At 42.5% G+C, this 20,681-nt stretch overlaps 2 protein-coding genes and 1 long non-coding RNA gene across 11 annotated transcripts; 2 read left to right on the top strand and 1 right to left on the bottom strand.

The window, feature by feature from the left end:
- The first annotated feature begins 283 nt into the window (after positions 1–283).
- LOC112294318 (lysine-specific histone demethylase 1 homolog 3) lies at positions 284–10,740 on the top strand. Of its 8 annotated transcripts, none has more exons than XM_073535720.2 (16): positions 285–439; positions 957–1,013; positions 1,152–2,212; positions 2,565–2,843; positions 3,055–3,196; positions 3,571–3,724; positions 3,932–4,717; positions 4,944–6,490; positions 6,622–6,867; positions 7,246–7,339; positions 7,519–7,838; positions 8,143–8,316; positions 8,545–8,716; positions 9,122–9,636; positions 9,823–9,897; positions 10,229–10,740. In XM_073535720.2, the coding sequence occupies exons 3-16, from the start codon at positions 1,428–1,430 to the stop codon at positions 10,283–10,285; spliced, it is 5,346 nt and encodes a 1,781-aa protein (XP_073391821.1). In that variant the 5' UTR covers positions 285–439; positions 957–1,013; positions 1,152–1,427; the 3' UTR covers positions 10,286–10,740. The 8 variants fall into 8 exon arrangements, 7 of the variants coding, with proteins under 7 accessions (XP_073391821.1, XP_024400919.1, XP_073391857.1 ...); XM_073535738.2 differs by lacking the exon at positions 285–439 and adding an exon at positions 450–665; XR_012218043.2 differs by having other exon boundaries at positions 284–439; positions 957–2,212; positions 8,143–8,327.
- Positions 10,741–10,895: 155 nt separating this feature from the next.
- Positions 10,896–13,597, bottom strand: LOC112294784 (nucleoid-associated protein At4g30620, chloroplastic). Of its 2 annotated transcripts, none has more exons than XM_024545657.3 (6): positions 13,385–13,597; positions 12,495–12,622; positions 12,035–12,144; positions 11,656–11,767; positions 11,463–11,519; positions 10,896–11,290 (listed from the first exon to the last, which is right to left on the bottom strand). In XM_024545657.3, exons 1-6 carry the CDS (start codon positions 13,473–13,475, stop codon positions 11,213–11,215), a joined length of 576 nt encoding a protein of 191 aa, XP_024401425.1. In that variant the 5' UTR covers positions 13,476–13,597; the 3' UTR covers positions 10,896–11,212. The 2 variants fall into 2 exon arrangements, with proteins under 2 accessions (XP_024401425.1, XP_024401512.1); XM_024545744.3 differs by having other exon boundaries at positions 12,035–12,141.
- A 310-nt stretch (positions 13,598–13,907) lies between these two features.
- Positions 13,908–15,107, top strand: LOC112281104 (uncharacterized). Its single transcript, XR_002969522.3, has 2 exons — positions 13,908–14,344; positions 14,887–15,107. It is a non-coding gene; the product is annotated as an uncharacterized LOC112281104 (long non-coding RNA).
- The last annotated feature ends 5,574 nt before the right edge of the window (positions 15,108–20,681 follow it).

Genomic DNA, 20,681 nt, shown 5'->3' with positions numbered 1-20,681 from the left:
CTGAAATCACCAAACGGTCGACAAAGATATGTGGGGCTTGAATAAACTAAGTGTTGATCACAAAAACAAAGCATCAATTTATCCAACACACAGACAGTTGTTCTGTATTTGCATGTCTCAATTTCAGGCGGCATGATCATTACGACCAGGACATATCTATGGCACGATATAATTCTACGGAAGGAGTAGATTCAAGGGGAGGGAGTGAATGAATGAAGGAAGGTGCTATAAAATCATCCATCCACGTTGGTGCGAAGTCCAGGACCTAAAGCTGGAGCAACGGAGCCCCCTGCTCTGCCACCATGACCTGGGACGCAGCTCCGATGTCAGAAAACCCGTCAAAATCTGTCCTCCTCCTGCGTGATTTGCCTCGCAAAACTTGCATCATCTCCGCATCTTCCCTCCGACCTTCAAAACGCGCCATTGCGTGCACATTTTGGTGAGAAACTCACCCGTAGCAGCCCCTGTTGCGTTCAGGAATTTTCGCTTCTGTCAGCTGGCAGTGGTGACAGGGATAATTGCAGGGAGGTTTGTTGTGATATTAGCTATCAGGTGTGCGTAATGAACTTTCAGTGATAGAGTCGATTTGCAATGGGCTCGTTTAATAGCGTTTCTTTTCGGTAGCGTGGAATCTGCTGGTACCTCGCCGGGTCAAGTTTGTGGAGGTTAGTTCGCTTAAACGATTTGGAATGAATGAAGACGTGGATGTTGGGAGAGCTTGCGACAATTAGATTTTGTCCGACATATCGTTCCGTTCAATTTTGCGCTACCTCCATTGCACAAAATTTATAGAAATCGGTTTTGGGGAATGGCGTCGGATTGATGATTCTGACCATGTTCCGTTCGGAAGACGTTGGGCCAAAGTGTCTTGTTCTTAATTGTTCAACCGCTGCTGTGTGCAGTGGTGCGTACTACGTGCTTGCATCTCCCCTAAAATTTGTCTGTCAATATTGCAGGAAGGTGCAATTTATCGTGAAGTTGCCGGAAAGGTTTCTTTTGAACGCGAGTCCATGGTGAACACCGTAGTCCTCGTCCCACATTTTGATAAACCTCAAACCCTAATTGGCTATGGAAAGAGTTAGGTCTTCCATTGCACCGTTTTGGTGCAATTGTTTGGATTCTTATCCGAGGTTTTCGAAAACTGTTGGCAGGGTGTTCGTTGCAAATGTGAAGTGGTTGACTGAGTGGAGCGGGGGATGGATGCTTTAGCTTCATGGCAAAAGTTGGCGATGCATGTGGAGGAGTGGAATTTGGTGGATATTGAGGGTGTTGGAAGGAGTCAGCAGAGGCTAAAAGAAGCCGAAGTAGTATGCGGGGGGCGCGTTTGAGTAAAAGATCCCGTCGTGCATGCAAGTCTATGACCTCGGGGCGTGCTGTTGGCTGGTTTGGATTGGAATGTTGCATAGTTTTTGTGCTCCGAAGAAGCGATGGAGGAACATGAGTCTGGGGATAGGTCAGATACAATTGTGTCTGCACAGATGGTCCCCGGCATCTCTTCATCTCCTCTCATTCCTATCGCCTCCATATTGGACTTACATTACGTTCCTCTTGCAAAACTCTCTACTCCTGATATTGGGTACAAGAACGATTCGGCTACTTCGTCTTCCGAGGTGCAAGATGAAGTCACTTCCGTGGTTGAGTCGTCGAAAATACTTGGCGAAGGTTCAGGAAAAGGAAGGGTCTTGTTAGCTGAGGAGGTTAGCGCCGATGACAAGGTTGTCGAGGACTGCATGCATACCAACGTGGGTTTGGATGAGAGATCAGCAGAAACAGCTACAGATTCGATAGATGTCTTGCAAGAAACCTTTGGCTTGGATAACGGAGTGAAAAGGGAAGATGCTCAGGATCTGGATTTAGCGCCAGAGGACTCTTTAGATGACGACCAACCATTGTGCATAATGTTGAAGAAGGAGAAGTTGAGAAAGCATGGCTCCGGAATGGTTGTTGGTAGAAGGGCGACGGAGGAGTCGAGTTGTCTTCCTCTTGGTGTTCTCTGCTCTTCAGTGAGTTCGCCAGGAACAGGAAAAGTGAAATCCTCTTCTAATTTGTCCATACCAGAGTTGGTTGACGACACCGCTAAGAAAGTTGGACACGATGATGGGGCTGTGAAGGGTGTAACATTGAGGAGTCGTCAGAATAGCGGGCTTCAGAAGAGAAATAGGAAAGGGAGCATGAAGTTGTGGAAGGCTCCTCGACAGGCGAAGAAGCGCAGGTATTTATTTATTTATTTATTATTTTCTTTTCTTTTCTTTTGTAATCTGGATTAGGAAGTTGCGGTTGATACTCTGTTTGTGCGTGCTGTATCATTTCAGTTGTGCCCTCTCCCATCTGTGTGTTTGTGGCCAGCACCTCACACAGTGTCTGATAAAACAGAAGGTTCTCATCGTCGCTGCGAAGTCTCAAAAGGGTTCGACTGCTTGTAAGGGGTGCTCGTGGCTTCCTTCGCTGTTTAATCGCTTTTGAGGGTTAAGTCTCATGGTCTGTATTTCAGGAATGGTGCATGTGAAGTGGAGGCAATTTGTTTCCGTCACTCACAAACTCTCCTGTAAGTGCTGATTTGTTAGGCACGATGATATGGCGTACGAGGGCGATATGGAGTGGGATGTGATAGTGGGAGTGGCAGAGGTCCCATCCGATTGGAATTGGCACTCTGAAAAAGACAGACTGAGCAGAGGGCGCAGCAAGGGTAGTTTGCCGTTTTCCTCTCACGGTCAGATATTTCCTGGGGAAGCTGCGGCGGTAGCGGCGGGTTTACGAGCCCGGACTCTGAGTGGGGCAGAAAGGATCTGCTTCAAGGATGCTTTGAAACGACGTGGGGGCCTTCAAGAGTATCTGGAATGCAGGTCTGGTCTCAGTCTTATGTTAAGTGGAGGATCCTAGGCTTTGTCGGTGGCGCTCTGTTTTGTAATTTTGAAGAGTTGGGGAGGCTTGGTCATGGTGTAGAGGTTTGGATGAGCGGGAGTTTTGATCTGGGGAGGTGGATCGAGTAAGTGATTCCCTTAAGTTGATTTGGCTGGCTTGTTCTGAGAATTGTGGAGTGGCGGTTTCTGACAGGAACTTAGTGTTGGGGATGTGGGAGAAGGACGTGCAGCATTTATTGATGATGACTGACTGCGGCATATCGGAAGAACCATCGATGGGGGAGCCAGCTCGAGCTAGTTTGGTTCGTAGGATATACAGGTTTTTAGACTACCATGTAAGTGTGGCGTGAATGCCGGATCGTGATGCGATTTAGTTGAATGTAGGAAAAATCGCTGTAGTGCGAGGCAGTGGTGCAAGAGCCTATGCGATTTCCTGTGCTGAGCTTGTGTAAATTACCTCTGGTTGCTTTTTCATTGTTTCTAATTCTTAACAGTTAGGTTAGGCGTTGTTAATGTGATGTGCGAAGAGGAAGCACATCTTCATCATGTTCCACAGACGACTTCATTTCATTTCGACCACTGTCCAATAAGCACGAGATTGTGATTTGTTGGCACATTCATAGTAATGCCGACGTCGAACAGGTGGTAGTCGGTTTGGTGACTTTTGCCTACAAATGATGGAGTGCTTTGTTGTGCTCACGCGTGTCAGGGTTACATTAACTTCGGTGTGGCGAACAAGCGGCAGAAGTATGGAGATGTTCACGTCAACAGACATAATAGCAACTCAAGAGGAAGTGAGAATGGTGAGTCAGTATTCGAGGGAGCAGAATTGGACGTAGCTGAAGAAGTGGCACTGATTCTTGGTTAGTGTTCCCACTATTTCACTCTTAAGAGGCGGTGAGGAAGGTAGCTAACGAGCAAAGCGATCGTTATGTTGCTGTACTGCTCCTTTCATAGTGTGTAGAAGTATATGGCTCACGGTTAGGTTCACAAGGATGTAGAGGCGATTGCATTGTGTTCTGTAACCTTTCCAGTGGGCAGAGATGTTTACGATTTCGAACATTCGACAGGTCAAATTCGAGGAAACCCGGACACAGGGACCTCGAAGGAGAAAAGTCATGGCGATGTTTCGAACGGATGTGTAGAGTCTTCCGAAGATGGAGATGGATCAACGGGGATGACGGTAAACGGAAGCAGTCCGATCCATTCGCTGATGAAAGCTGCTGCGGATGGGGAGTCGGTACTCATGGACATCGACGTGGGTTTAAATGTGGCTGTTGTGGAATCCATGTCGGTGGTGGAGCAAGACAACAAGGACGATTGCAAGACGCTGATTTCCTTTACCCAAAGCGTGATTTGTAAACCGGAGCCTGAGGAGAAATGCCAGGACCCTAGCGGAGTGGTAGACAAAGAGATCGACGACATGGCCACTCTGGACCAAGTGTTTGTTCGAAGGCGGCATGGATCGAATGCGAGGAAGGTTAAGGCCGCGGGGTCGGAGTCTGTGAAAGCAAAAGTGTTCCACTTAGCTGCACCAAAAGACGAACTGGATGAATTTAAGAGCGCACAGGTGTTGCACGAACTGCACAAGTGCCATGCACCCATGGAAGGGCTGGTGGCGTTGAGGGCAGCGGCTCATGTGGAGAGGCAGCGGAGCTCAAGAGTGAAGCAGGAGGGCGCGAAACGGGTGATCGTGGTAGGTGCGGGGCCCGCAGGACTATCAGCGGCTCGACATCTGCAACGGATGAAGTACCAAGTGACGATCGTGGAGGCTCGGGATCGAGTGGGTGGGCGTGTGTACACGGACAGGACGACATTTTCTGCGCCTGTCGATTTGGGGGCGAGCATCATCACGGGTGAGAAAGAGAAACTTCTTTTACGGAAGTGCGCCGCTGTGAATAGGCGTGTGGACAGTCATTTTACGCAGGTGCATTGTTGTGCTACTGGTTGACATTGACGTGCTTTGATGGCGTCAAGGCTGGTTTGTGTGGGCGGAACATGGAACAGTGACTGTCGTCTTTGATTTGCATCTGCTGTCGTGTGTGTTAGAACTTATGCTGGGTAGACGTTGGTGTTTGGCAGGTGTGGAGGCTGATGTTGCGACTGAGCGAAGGGCTGATCCATCTGCACTTTTGTGCAAGCAGCTGGATTTGGAGCTGACGACGTTGCGAGGAGACTGCCCGCTATACGACTCTGTGAGCGGAGCGAAGGTTCCTGCGGACGTCGACGCCGCTCTAGAAGCCGAGTACAACAGTTTGCTGGACGACACGGTGTTGATGGTTGCCCAGAATGGGGATGCTGCGATGCGGCTGTGCCTGGAAGAAGGCCTGGAACAATGTCTGAAGAGAAAACGATCCGGACGCTGTAGTGACGAACGTGTTGATGTCTCGAAGACGGAGGAACGGTCAAAGGAGAGCAAAATGGGAATTAAAAGTTCCTCTTTCGAAAAAGTGTCGATGGAAGAGTCGGAGAGGGTGGTAACAGTGACGGCAAGTGAGGTGGTTGGTGAGACGCTGACGACTAGCGATCCATCGGAGAACCTGGCAATCGCAGAGTCTGCTGGCGAGGAGAAGGCTTGTACGAGGTTGGAGGTGGTGAATGAAAGGACGACGGGCGGCGAGCAGGAGAGGGCGGAGAAGGGGGATCTTAGCCAGATGGAGCGGCGAATTATGGATTGGCATTTCGCGAACCTGGAGTACGGGTGCGCGGCGGAGCTGAAGGAGGTGTCATTGCCTTACTGGAACCAAGATGACGTGTACGGGGGATTTGGAGGGCCTCACTGCATGATCAAAGGAGGATACAGTCAGGCGATGGAGGCATTGAGCGAAGGTCTCGACATCCAGTTCGGAAGGGTGGTTACGGAGATCAGCTACAGCTGCAGCGAGGTGAAGTCGCGAGGCGAGGTGAATCGGGAAGTGAGGGTGGTGACGGAAGAAGAGGAGTTTTTGGGCGATACGGTGCTAGTGACGGTACCGTTGGGGTGTTTGAAAGCTGAGACTATACAGTTTAGTCCTAGTCTTCCAGAGTGGAAGACGGCATCGATAAAGCGGTTGGGATTCGGGGTGCTGAACAAGGTGTTGTTGGAATTCCCATCGGCTTTCTGGGACGAGAGTGTGGATTACTTTGGAGCAGCGGCGGAGTGCAGCTCGGCTCGTGGGAAGTGTTTCATGTTCTGGAACCTGAAGAGGACCAGTGGGCATCCGATCTTGGTGGCACTGGTGGTGGGTAAGGCGGCAAAGGAGGGGGAGAAAGAGGAGAGCGGGGAGCTAGTGGAGCACGCAGTGAAGATTCTGAGGAGGCTGTTTGGAGAAGAGGCGGTGCCGGACCCGGTGGCAACAGCAGTGACGAGATGGGGAAAGGACCCTTTCAGTCGGGGAGCTTACTCGTATGTAGCGTTGGGGGCGTCAGGCGAGGATTACGACATCCTAGCGCGCCCGGTGGACAACTGCGTGTTCTTTGCAGGGGAAGCGACGTGCAAGGAGCACCCAGACACAGTCGGGGGTGCGATGATGAGTGGGTTGAGGGAGGCGATAAGGATGATGGATATAATGGAAAATCGCGGGGACAGCATGGCAGAAGCGGAAGCACTGGCTGCTGCCCAGCGTCAGTCGGACAGCGAGAGGAACGAGGTTGGTTGTCTGCTAGTGGAGCGGATTTGATATTGTATACTCTGGATGTGAGGATGGGAGTTGCCGTGAAGTGTTTGGATGTCTGAGTATTGAGATGGTTGGATGTTTGAGTGCGTGCTGCGTATGTGCAGGTGAGGGATATGATGAAACGGTTGGCAGCGGCGGAGCTTTCGAATGTACTGAGGGCAGAGACGGGAGCAACGTACGAAATGGGCCCTCTGAGCCGCGCAGATCTTTTGAAGGATATGTTCGGTAACGCAAAGACCACAGCAGGACGACTTTTCCTGATTAAGGAGATGTTGCAATTGCCACTATTTCCTCTGAAAGCTTTCGCTGGGACGAAATCTGGACTGGAGATTTTGAATACCTGGATAATGGTACGTCTCCACTGCCTCGCACGTTGCCAATCAGATATGCCTGCCGTATACGCTCTTCGATAAGCTTACTTGGTTTGGAGTGATCGCCGTAGTCTTTGAGGTACAATGCCTGCCTGATGTGTGTACCCGTTGCGGTGAGGGGTGTGGCGAATTGAGATTTATTGCAACTCTGTGTGTCACATTTGTTCGTGTAGACACAGGCAGCAACATGGGTTAATTATGCTTCTTGGGTATTCCGTTTCGTGAAGATATGATAAAAAGCACTGTGGAATCTCACGTCATGTGGTCACCTGTATCGTTGAGCATGAGTATCGTGGAGACCACATGTTTTTTTTGCAGTTCTGATATTGTTGTGGTGGGATTTATGTGTCTGTGCAGGACTCGATGGGCAAGGATGGGACTCAGCTACTTCGGCACTGCGTTCGACTGCTTCTTGTGGTGGCCACTGACCTACTTTCTATTCGTCAATCGGGTACTGTCATGACTTTTTGTCGTCTTTTCGCAACCAATTTGGTCAGATGCGGTGGAATCCAGTGTCGTTAATTTATCTTAGGAGGTTGTAGGTATTTGGTTCATCCACCTCTGCATCTGTTTGAGCACGATGGGTGACATGCTCATCAAGATAAATTTTTGACTTTGTGTTTGGTGAAGGTGTGGGCAAAACTGTGAAGGAGAAGGTGTGGATGCACACAAGTCGTGATATTCGAGCGGTGGCGGGCCAGCTTGTGAAACTCTGGATGGAAATTTTCAGACGGGAGAAAGCACAAGGGATGATTAAATCTATCAGGAAGTCTGTTGGAAGCTCACCGAATGTTTCTACAGTTCATCCGATTGCGAAAGTAAAAGATGCCCAAAAGTATGCGCCGGGTAGCGGAAAGATGATACCTTCACCCTCTGGCGTTTCAAAGTGTAGGCCTCCCAACCAACCTGCTTCACCTAATGGCGATTCTCCGTCAGGTGGACAAAGCAAGGTACGCATCTGGAGTCGGATCAGCTCCTTTTTGAGTCTTGTCATTTCGAAATTGTGCACCACGAAAATGATGATATGGAGATCTGTGAACTTAGTCACAGTAAATAACGATGGTTGTTAATAACGTATCATATGTTCTGAGAGCACATATGGCGTTTTTGCAATGGTCTAAAAGGATTTAGTGGTGGAAAAGGTCGACTCCGTTCTGAGTGATGCGTGTTATTGTGTATGTTATTCCTAGTAGTTAAGCATCTTGATAGGACACTAGTGTTGTGTAAAATGCTTTAGACCCACTTATCATGTAGGTATCGAACGGCGAGGAGCTGAGGAGCGATGAGCCCAACGTGCAAGGTAATCCAAGCACAGAAATATGGAGGGATACAGAATCCAGAAATGCGGACAGGCCGTTCTCCGACTTGGAGATCAAGGCCATGGAGACCGCAGAGCAGGCGCGGGCTGCAGCAGCTGCAGCTGCAGAGGTGGGTTGTAGGTATTTGGTTCATCCATTTCGACTTTTGTGGATTAAGGCTCTTTTTAATGTTGAGACTGAGAAAAAGTAAGGTATAGTGTTGGCGCTGGAGTGGTTTGAGATGGGTGCAGTATACCAGGCTCTGCGGTATAGGTAGCGACCATGAGAAGGCTTATTACATTTGCTAGCGTATTGAGTCGCGCTCTAATCAGCTTGGGTTGGGTTGTGATGTCTATAGGCATATGCACAAGTGGAGGCTCAGCGAAATGCTCTTCCACAATTGCCAAAGATTCTATCGTTTCAAAAATTTGCAAAGCGTGAGAAGGAGGATTATGTTGATTGGAAGACGAAATGCTGGCTTGGGATGGCAGACAATTCTCCAGCATCGACAGCCTTCAACCATCTACCAGGTATGGATTGAAGTGGTCATGTCGCTTTCGTCATAGACGACGCAGTGAATTAGCTAGGCTAAGGTGGAAGCAAGGGAATATTCGTCTCATGGTTGTGTGAAAGAGTCAGCCTTTCTGTAAGTTGCTTACGTGCTTCTTCTGCAGCAGTCGTCTTTTTCTTTTAGTCGATGGCACATGTTCATCATTTTAAATTCAGCTGTCTCACCTCGACAGGTGTGTATTTTGTAGTTTTCGGGTGCTGTTCATGTGATGTACCTCAGTGTTTCATAACAGGATTTTTCTTGACGATTTCATGGAAGCATTTTCCTCGACGAATCGTTGTAGCTTCTGTGGTGAACTGACGTTGGCTTGGACGTAGAAGTAAGCTTGTTCATAAATTAATCCTAGACGCGTTCTGTTGTGCAGCTTTCGAGCGGACAGGGGTTCAAGAAATTAGCTGCGTGTCGAATGGTCTGATGATTAGCGATGATGCCATTGGTGGCCTTGATCAGAGTGCGCTCCGTAAGCACGGGGAGGGATTGGTCTCGTGTTTGCCAGTCATTAGTGTCGCAGCGACCGACACGAATGGGCACTCTGAAGTCCCCCCCGAAGGTTTAGGAGCAAGTGCAGATCTCGGAAAGACCTCGATGGATATTGTGATTTCTTCCAATTGCGTAAGAACCGATTCGTCGTGCGCAGTAAGAGAGGAAGCTGTTAGTGGAATGGAGAGTCTGGCGGGAAGAGTGGAGGGCACAGGTACAGCGTCACCAGACGTGGTATGTGTGCAGCTAAGTGCCGCACATACAGACAAACGGAAGGGGGCAGATGCTATCAAGAAGGCGGTCTCAGATTACGTGGTTCAGCTTTTGACTCCTCTGTATAAGACCAGAAAGCTAAAGAAGGAAGACTTCAAGTCTATTGTGAAGAAGTCGACTGCCAAGGTGGGGAGCGTCCTGGTTTGTAACATTGGAACAGGCTGTTGGTTGAATTGGTAGTTACGTATCACCTAGTAAAAATGCTTGCAGGGAAAAGGTGTTTGGCAATGGGTCGAGGGACTTGTATGTGATGGGGTTATTAGAATGAGTTTTTTGACCTTTCATAATAGCTGATTGGTCCCGATTATGTAGGTGATGGACCGGAACACTTCAAGAGACAACATCATGGACGTCTCTGAGTTTTTGAACTTGAAACGGAAAGTTAAGGTGAGGCTAGGAATGCTTATATGCTTCCGTCTTTTGTACTGGAAGGTAGACTATGTGAAGTCAGGTTGAGATGTGTTGGGCATGGCAAAGCTGTTACCTTACCTTGAGAGCCGAGCGGTTAACTAGTTACAGTAGCATGTGAGATGTGTGTTAGAGAATGGAAACCTTAATCTTGTTCAGTACGTAATTTGAAATAAGGCGGGATTGTGAATGCCTGTAGAGGAAGTGTTGTGGACTGTCGTAGGTTAGAGACATACACGTGAGGATAAATGGGTTGTGGTTAGTGTTGCGCTTCGAGGACTGAGTAAGTTTGGTGGTTGTTGGATTGCAGATACGGTCTTTGGTGGACATGTTTATAGAGAGACACCTGAAAGGTGATTCGCATTGATGGATGAGGAGCACTTCCGTGATGGATTGCAGATATAGGACGAAGATTGTGTCAAGCAACTGTCTCTTCATGTACTTCTGAGTACTACTGTATGATCATGTGAGTCTTTATAGAAATTTGTTATTTATTTTTTGCTTCACTTAAATTCTCTCAAAATTTGAAACGAGTCTCCAGTGTGCCTACACTTAAGGCCCTGGTTAAAGACGTTTGATTTTCCTTTCATCTTCCTTTTTGAAAGGGTTCGCTTCCTTTCTATAATCATGTCGCTAAGGGTAGCACAATTTAAGACAGTTGTAACGAGAGCTTGTAGAACTGGTTCACCAAAATTCTCTATTTGGAGGAATGCTTAAGCGGTTGTAGGTGGCGATGTCGGCATCTAGTGCGATTTCATGTAGTCTCAATTATATTTGTACTGTGAGAAGCATCAAATTAATGGATGGTATCACTGGTTAATACTTGAGTGTGTAAACTAGCGAAGCCAGTATCCACATTCAACTGCGTAAACTTAATGTCCACCGGTTGAAAGCTGGGTCGTAGCTACCATGCAGGTGCACAAGCTTAAATGAATAAGCAATTTCCACTGAAATAATTTCGACTGATTCACTAAAGATTTCTCTAAACTTCTCTTCAAATTGCCATAGTTACAGATGAAAGTGCGTGAAAAAACTTCACAGTACATTTAGATGTAAACACTACAAGCTCTGCCAAAGTGTGAGACATCCTCCTACGAATTCGCAGTTTATCAATAAAAACAAAACTATCCTCTAAGTCTTAATAGTTGATGACGATCTCTATAGGTAATTTCAAGAAAATGGAATAAATCGCAAGAAAGGAAGACCCGATCCTCATGCTGGCTATCTAACATCTCAAAAAAGAGTGTAAACTCTAGAAAAGCCGTCAACAAACCTCGTGTTCACTGGTTATGGTCTACATGCCAGAACCACTGCCTAGGCCAGGTGGCATACCCAGGCTTTCGGCCAAATTCTTCATGCGCTCCTTCATAGCCTGAAAGAATTGTTGAGAAGATCGTCAAAGCCAGTTGTATACTTATCAACTAACATTCTCTCTTTGCAAATACAGCATCAAGTAAATATGCAACACCTCACAGTATGTAATACCACGAATAAGCCTCTAATATTTATCACATTCCTAATTTAACAGATAAGAGCTTCCTTACAGCAACACTTTTTGTGTGGGCATCCTTGTATGCTTGGTTCACCAACTTTGACAGAGCCTGCACGTACAAAGAGCATTGCTCAACTTCCACATCCTTTCTGACAAACCAAATAAAAAACAAGTGAAACATCAACCACATTCCAAAATCGTACATGAAGACGGGTACTAATTACTGCACTTGAGATGCTACTTACGTCAGCGCCCTTTTCCAAGGCGAGTTCTGTAATCTCAACCCGGACAGGTTCTTGGTTGCCTGATAAAGTCACCTTCACAAGCTCATCATCAGAGTAACCGTCAAACTCCGCACTGCAAACACAAGAAGTCTGCACTATTCAGCCACATGATGAACGTTATTTGATTACACTAAACAGAAATGCAACGTGAAGCAAACCCGTTGGACCGTGTGTACATCAAGTACATGATAAGCAAAATAATATATTAATTTTGTGTAAGATGATCTATAGAATTTTGTATTCAACAAAAAGTTCTTGAATTTAGTTGTGTCTCTTTACCAATCACTATAAGGCTCCCTATATCATAAGATCAAGAACAAAAATGAGTTAACGAACGTACGCAGCAAGCTCTTTCTGGACGCGGACAGCCTCAACTTGGACTACTTGCTGGGCTTTCCTCACTGTATCGTAAAGACCCTGCATGTTCCCCAACATGTTTCCTAGTCCCTGCTGCAGTACAAAGAGAAGAGAATGTTACTAGGTTATGTTAGTGATAACACAAACTAGATGACACATATAAAGATTCCAGAGGATTAGTTTCGGCCGCCTAAGTGCAGAGTAGTCTGAAGCCAAAATGCTAGAGATTACAGTGAAGACTTTCGCCTTGTCTCATAACTTTTCACGAAGATTTACAGAGGCCAATGGCATGGCGCAACAAAGGACCAAATTCTAGATTACTGTGAAGGTGATCAACCTCAAGACTTGCAGAGCTGGTCTGATTTAAGGAGGCTTCCTAGTCAATGTAGATGACGCAGCATTGTAACAACAAGTGATGATAGTTGCACGTATGAGGAAGTCACCTTCTTGGCAGCTTCATCTGAATTCTCCTCTTTTTTCCCACCCCACAAGCTAGTAACACTTAGAGAACGCTGAGTAGAGCAGGTAGGTTCATTCCTTCTCTTCAAAAATACATTTGCAATCCTAGAATCTGCACAGGACATATAGGCGCTAAGTCCTAATCTTGCTAAAGGAACATACATAAAAAAATACAACCGATTGCTCACTGCATTGCAAGAAAAGAGCAGAGTAATAGGGCTGCTAAGAAGCAGAGTGTAACACAATCATAAATCAGCAGCTTCTTGTTCTCTATTCACTAAAGAACTCTAAGCCTTAACAACAGATCCAATTTCTAAGAAAACAGCACATCATTTACAGATTTTTCTGTGACTACTTCACATACACAGAGGTGCCCTAAGAAGGTCAAATTGAAGAGAAGCAAAACATTATCACTCCCACTAAGCCTCCAAAGAATCCGGAAACATTTCTACCAAATAACCAACATAAAATAAAAATAAATAGAGCTTCTCAAACCTCACCCTGCATAAATTAAAATTTCAATTCAAAAATATTTTCATGAACTCATCATAATAATTCTATTATACCAAGTGTAACCTGGCTATAGGTTACGCATCCACGAAAATCACCGCAACATCTAATTAAATTCACAAAGTAAAACGCAAATAAGCCAGAAAAAAAATATTAGTTCATCGTTCTACTTCTCCACCCCTCCAAAACCTTAACAACCCAGTGAGCCAGATCAACCACATAAAATCTGAAGAACCACTAAATCTGCAACTGCCAGTCCACAAAGACACAATCTCGTATACATTCAAATGCTACCGCTTCCTACAGATTCACCTCCAAAACCCAACTTCAGAACTCTCGTTTAAAAAATCCGCCTGAGACTTACAGAAGGTTGAGGAGGAGGAGGAGGAAGTAGAAGCTTGGCTGAGCTGCTGGAAAGCGGACACTCCCGCGACAGCAACGCTGACACAAGCCATCACTAACTACTATCTGCAATTCAATTGCTCTCTTCTTCACTCACTCTTTCCCTGCTACACAAGCTCTTCCACCCAAAATGGCTATGGCGCATGCTTCACCACAGTCGCACTGAACGCCTTCCAAAACCCAATTCATCCTGCAAGCTTTAGAGATGGAGGGATAAGGCAAACGAGAGATAGATTCTGTATGCTTTCGTCTACGCTTACCGTAGCTTCACAATGTGGTACAACATATATAGTATCAAGTTGAACCATACACGATTGTTTTTAGGGCAGTACAAATAAAAATTCAAAAGGACCTATTTCATAGAAAATTTTCAGTACAATCAGCAGCAAGCTAAGAAATTTCGTACACAAACGACCATTTTGTATTCTTATTTAAATCATTCGTACACAAACGACCATTAGTTCCCGCGAAAATCCAACTGTCAACTTACAAGAGACTGATGTCCACGTTGGTAGTGCCACGGTGGCAATAAGCTGAGCTCATGATGTTGGACCGTCGAGGGAACGTTATCTCGTATATCACGTTCTCGAGCTTAAGGAACGTGTTCTCGACCAGCCGTGTCATTCCCATCCAATTCGTTGTGTCGCCCTCACTTCGCTCCGTCCGCTTCGAGTACCGACAGGGCAAATTCACATGACGCAGCACAACAAGGAATCGATTCTCGATGTGGGTGTTCGGAATTCGTCAAGGATGGTGCAGTGCTAAAATTTGCAGACGAATAGAAGCCAGAGGAAGCAGTCTCATCGAAGGACGCTCGGGCGCTGGATTTGGGAGTCCGTTTTTCAGACGATGCAAACTACAGTGAGCAATGCGGCTCTGAAACAGCCAGGTGATGGCGTATGCAAGGACGGAGCAATACAAGGTGGAGCTCTGAACGGATCGTAGCGCGTCAGATGGGTTGAGTAGCCTGAAATTGGAAACTGATTCATGTTTGTAAAGAGTTTGGATGTGGAAGGGAGGGATTTGCTGTTGGTTTTAGGAATTGGACGTTCGTGCATATCTCGCAGTGAGTGACTTGTGAAAGGTCCCTGAAGGTTTTTGAAGAATGGAGCTGTTGAGATGATCAACCTTCAGATTGCTGAGTTTTTAAGAGGGGTATAGCACGTTGTTTCCTTGTAAACATGAAACATTCTGGGAACTCTGATGGACGTCTTCCGACGTCTGTATATTCTGTTTGAATGTAATTAGGTCATCGTAGTTTTGGGACTTCGGAAACTATCCTCCCTCCATTTTACACATGCTCGTGCACTTGTAGTATGTGGATGGAGTGAGTTTGAAACTTTGCTAGAAATGGCGGTAAAATAGAGCAGCTGGGTGGATGTTGTATTTGGGAAGATATCTGAGTAGTTTTAATTTCGACTTAAATGTTTTTAAACACTAAAAATGATGAGTCCTGTCCTGCAGGTTGCAAAATGTGATTTGGAGGCGTGGCAATTGTCGGCACAACTCTTTGTCTCAGGATCTCCGAATCGGGGGATAGAAATTTAATTGGTTTTCAGACGGTGCATGGGAAAAACAACCATGAGAAGGAGAGTAGCTCGTAAATTCAAAACCCAGGGAACATCCTCTGAACTCTCTTAAAGCAGAAAGGCAACTGAACATCAAATACAACGAGTTATACTGTATATCTGTTCGAGACTTTGATGCTTGCCTTAAATCTTGGACTTGTGTGGATTGATATAACCTAATCTGCTGGCGATGCATTTTGATAGAAGTTCTCCTTCGCAAGGAGAAGGTGCTTCACCAGGTGGCAGGTATGGTGTCAATTCTTCATAGTTCTTGTATAAAATTAACTTTGAAAGTGATGCACACGACGTAAGATTGAGCACTGATCGGTGCCGAATGTTTTCGCGGTAGAATCTAAGGTATGATACGCTTCTTACAACGCACTCTATCAAGACCAAGGCCGTTACATTTGGCATTCTTAACCTCCTAGGGGACGTTTTCTGTTGGAACACCCATTCTGTTGGTTCATCATCGAATGAATATTGTATGGATGACCTGAGATCCGACATTTGAGCCAAATACTCAGATCTCTGTGTACTTAAGCCTGTGACAGCAGTCTCGTAGCAAGCAAGTGAGCCCCTTCCTGTTTTGTTTCTTTCATTTATTATTGCCTCATGGTATCAGAGCGGGAGATCTTTCCTCTCTTTCCTTTGGATTCTGCTTTTGTGCTCACTTACTTCCCTTGGTCACACTAACCACTGTACTTGTCCAAACTTATTTTTTCGATATTTTTTTTTCTCACTTGGTTAAGGATCCATTTTCTTTTCTCTTCAACACTTTTCAACACCTGTTCTCATTTTTTCATTTTCGATATCTCACAGTCTCTTACATTCTTTTCTTACTCAAACTACTAGGTCATATTTTTCTTCAGTCTAGCAGCCCCTGGATAATCAATCGTTACTTAACTCTCGTCTTATCATTAATAGTAGTGTTTCTTTTCTTTTATTTTCTTTCCTTTTTAAATCTTTCTTAGTCCTCTTGAGCAACATGAGCAACTTCAAAACCATCTGCTCAAGAGAGACCATACTTATAGGTCCAAAAAATTGCAAACATTGGGCTATCACTTTCCAAAGTATTTTTGAGAAAGAAGATCTCCGAGATCTTATCAAACCACAATTATCACTTATCAAGACATCCTCCATTGAATCCAAAACCAAGATGGTGTCAAGTCCAAATCAATCATATCCTAATATCACTCGATGGTAGAAATATAGAATTTAAGCCATGATTTAGTTATCCTTAGTTCCATATCTCTTCTACAATATCATTGTCAAATTAGATCCACTCAATGTTTGGCGAACTCTTAGTATCGTATTTAATACAAACACCATATCCAATATCATGATTATATTAAATTGTTGGAAAAATATTCAAATAGAAAATTATCAAGATGTTACAACATTTATGTAGCAAATAAATGACATAATTTGCGATCTCATAGCCATCAAACAATTACCATCTAACTAAATTTTAGTGCATCAAATTCTCAATTGATTCCTTGTAAATTTGATAAATTAGTGTCTCAAATTGAGTCCTAGAAGAAATTCTCAATTTGCAAGAATTTTAGAATAAGCTCTACATAGAAGAAACTAATGTTTTCTTACACCAATCACATGACACTTTGGAAGAAGCATTGGTGATGCATATATGAAACTTGTATAATAAAAAATTTGATCAAAACATGTTTCACTTTTATAGCTTATAGTAGACTCGACATCTATAATCCCACCTTTTCAAGGAGCTAATCCTTACTTGCTATTGCTATGGCAAGATTGGACATACTTCAAGTTATTGCTGGGCTCTTGTCCTATTGCCTTCTTCTACAAATCAATACGTAAATAATTTAGGATCTTATGCCTTTCAACATAACAATAATCCACAATCTATTTCACAATTAGGCATCAATGTCACCAAAGATCTTTTTGACAAATAAATTTTGTTTGATCCACATGAACCTAATGATAGTGAAATTCTATAAGCATTCAAAGCTCTCTCCATTACCAAACCAGACTCCAACTGGATTTTAGATTTGAGAGCATTTAAGCATTTTTTGGAGGATTAGTTTGCTTTTCAAGAAATCAACTACATCCATGGATCTACTATCATGTTTGTCGATAGTCACTTCTATGTAATTGCATTTTAGATTGATATAACATTCCATTGATATATCCAAAAAATACAATGTTATATCAATCTAGAAACTATACCATATTGTTGCAAAAGAATCATGAGATAAAAACAATAGCCTATACAAACTTAATTACTTCACAAATAAAATCAAGAGCTCATTCTTACACCTAATATATACCAATACTCACTCTAAAATTATTAGTTTCTTTGAAGAAGATAAATCTTTTTTATGACATAAATAACAAATTTATTTGAATTATTGCAGCCGCCAAGCACTCTAAGATTTAATTACAAGCATTTCAAAGTTTTCAATTTCAAGTCACAATTGTCGCACATGTCATGATGCAAAATAGACTAAAACCAATATATCAAAACAACCACTTATATATGCATCTTTTTTACTTGCTGTCATCCATATAGATGTTTGTGGACCTTGTTTTGTAGAATTTATTGGACAAAATTGCTATTTCTTATTATTCATATAGAATTATAGTTATTTTTTTAGATTTATTTTATAAAAAAAAATCAAAAAATAAGCATGTTCAAACGTTTTTACAATATGATCAAAAAACAAATCTCATGTTGCATCATCTATGTGCAATTTGATTGTGGTAGAAAGCTCTTCTTTGCCAAATTTGATTGATATCTTCAAATACTCTAAATCTTGTGTCAATTGAGTGTTGCCCGAACATCCTAATAAAATAGGATCTTTAAGAGAAAGAATCACTATGTTCTTAGTTGAGTTTGTATTATGCTCTTTGGTAGGCATATGTCCATTTTTCTTTGGGCTGAAGTAGCTTGCACAATTGTATAGCTCATGAATTCTTGTCCCACCAATCCCAATGACTAAAAGACTCCTTACAAAATATTTATGAGTAAGCAATTTTATCTTAGCATGATTAGGGTTTTTTATTGTATTTTTTTTGTATATTGAGATCAAATTCAAAGACATAAACTAAAAGCTCAATCCACTTGAGGAATTCACTTAGGCTTATATGACATCTTCAAAGGCTATGAAATCTACCAACTAGATTTTCAAAAAATTCAGATTGTATGTGACATCTCATTTGATATTGATAATTTTTTCACTCAGAAATTTAAACCACAAACAAATGCCTTCAGTGCCCTTGAACTACTACCAATTGTCTATTGGTACAATAACATCAAAATCTATTTTGATGCTCAAAATCCATATTAAGTCTAGTGATTTTTTTGCTTAATCTAAACTCCTATATTGAAGAATCTTCCTAGACTAATACTCAAGTTCTTCACAACATAGATATTCCTTCAAAATATCATCATCCAAATCGACATCTTTTTGTGAAAATTCACCATTGGTAGCAAATTTCGTACCTTACTTACTTAATTTCAATGTAGTAGATGAATGGCCAACTTTTGAAGCAATCAATGATATATCTTCATATGCAAAAAATGATATTGAAACACTTCAATCAAAACAACTCCATTCTTCCATATCTTTTGAATCATTGGATCAAAATTGTTATACCAAAAAATGTCTTATTTGGCTATAAGATTATTTTTGCAAATTTTAGACTTCTCTATTGAACCCAAATCATACAATGAAGTAGCTCAAGATGAAGGATGGAAAAATTCAATGATTGATAAGATAAAATCTATTTATAATAATATAACATGGTCAATCACTACTATTCTTTTAGGACATTAAACTATATCAACCAAGTCAATATTTCAAGAAAAAATAAAAATTGATTTTACTCTACAAAACTAAAAATCACAATTAGTTGTTTGTAGTTTTGAATAGTAAAAAGGCATTGACTACGAAGAAACTTTTGCTCTAGTAGTCAAATGGGACACCATACAAATGCTCCTTGTAATATTTGCACAAAATAAATGGCAACTATATCACATGGGCATTAAGACTACTACCTTTTATGGTGATCTCAAAAAGAAGTCTACATCATACAACCTCAAGGCTTTGTAGTTGAAGGGCAAGAATACCTAGTATACAAACTACACAAAGCTTCTTATTGACTAAGATAAGAACTAAAGGCATGGTATGACAAAATCGATTTTTTTTTTTTTTTAAACTCAAGGATTTACAAAAAAAAGAAAAAGTGACTATAATCTTTATATTCTTGCTATCAAGAAAAAATGCTATTTCTAGTTTTTAATGTAGATAATCTTTACTTCATAGGAAATTGCATCAAATAGATCACATAGTTTAATTATAATTTGAATCAAAATTTGAGATGTTGAAATTAGGAGAAAATGATATGATATTCTATTTCAAGGTTGTAATAATCAAAGTATTGAAAGGACTTTTTATGATACAACAAAATTATGCATTACAGGTAATTTTTCACTTTGGCCTTAAAGGATGTCAATCCGTTTCAACTCTCATAATTGAAAGACCAAAGTTCACTCTTGATATGAATAAAGATACTATTGATCTAACTTATTATTAATCTATAGTTGATAAACTTATATAGTTAGGTATTTTTTGACTCGATATTTCATATTCTATTGGCATTATTAGTCATTTCATGATAAAACCACAAATACTACATTTGACAAATAAAAAAAAGAATTTTAAGTTATATTTTAGGAACATTGGATTAGAAAATATTCTACCTTACAAATTCACCAACAATACTATTGTGCTATGTGGATACAAATTGAGTATGAGATCTAATTGATGGTTAATTAACAATGGATTTTTTAAAAAAATTAAGAATTATTTTAATTACCTAGCTCTCAAAAAAAACAAACCACTATTGCCCTTTCATCCTTAAAAGTAAAATATATAGGCTTGTCCACAACATCCACAGAAGTAGCATGGTTGAACAAACTTGCATGTGATTTTGCACTTAAAATCAAAAACCAATTTCAATATATTGTGAAAATGAAGAGAGAATCAAAATGGCATCAAATCCAAATATCAACCCAAGAACAAGACATATAATCACACATCATCATTTTTCTAGAGAAAAAATAAAAACGAGAGAGGTCAAATTAATTTATGTGCCCTCTCTTGAGCAAATATGTGACATCTTCACTAAACCCTTGGGATGTGGTCTATTTGAGAAATTCAGATCAACATTGAATATCATCCCTATAGGAGAAGCATAATCCTCACCAAACTATTCCCTTCTCATCTTCTCTCTCCATAGCTTTTAGTTTTAGGCATCAAATAGCACATCCAACTCATTAGAAAACAGATCATCACTTTTTCCTCTCTCACCTGCTACATCGCCCTCCTTAAACTCAAGTAACCATTTTCTCCAATGCTTGAATTCAAGTAACCATTTTCGCAAGACATCACCCTCAATGTTTGAAGAAAACCTAATCACCAACTTCAGTTCGCAACCACAATCCCAACCTTCCGCCATACAGAAGGACTCCTGCAAATCGACTTCCGAATTCTGCTCACACCAAAGATCGAGAACTCTATCCTGCTCTCTCGTCCTCGGTGGAGCATCTTCCTCCTCTTCACGTTGTTCCTTATTACAATCTAGGGTTACAGAAAATAACATAGATAGAATACACCATGCTAGAATATCGTATGATGGAAAGCAGATAGC

The sequence above is a fragment of the Physcomitrium patens genome, chromosome 1 (assembly GCF_059467195.1).
Source record: "Physcomitrium patens ecotype Gransden chromosome 1, ASM5946719v1, whole genome shotgun sequence".
NCBI classification, from domain to species: domain Eukaryota; kingdom Viridiplantae; phylum Streptophyta; class Bryopsida; order Funariales; family Funariaceae; genus Physcomitrium; species Physcomitrium patens.
The sequence above is the reverse complement of the archived record's forward strand: the minus strand, read 5'-3'. Positions and strand labels throughout refer to the sequence as shown.

Coding starts and splice junctions, on each gene's coding strand:
- LOC112294318 (XM_073535720.2), top strand. CDS start 1,428: ATGGAGGAACATGAGTCTGGGGATAGGTCAGATACAATTGTGTCTGCA. Junction 2,213..2,564: donor CGACAGGCGAAGAAGCGCAG/GTATTTATTTAT, acceptor CTGATTTGTTAG/GCACGATGATATGGCGTACG. Junction 7,340..7,518: donor ACTTTCTATTCGTCAATCGG/GTACTGTCATGA, acceptor TGTTTGGTGAAG/GTGTGGGCAAAACTGTGAAG.
- LOC112294784 (XM_024545657.3), bottom strand. CDS start 13,475: ATGGCTTGTGTCAGCGTTGCTGTCGCGGGAGTGTCCGCTTTCCAGCAG. Junction 12,145..12,494: donor CAGATGAAGCTGCCAAGAAG/GTGACTTCCTCA, acceptor TTTGTACTGCAG/CAGGGACTAGGAAACATGTT. Junction 11,520..11,655: donor CCTTGGAAAAGGGCGCTGAC/GTAAGTAGCATC, acceptor TTGTACGTGCAG/GCTCTGTCAAAGTTGGTGAA.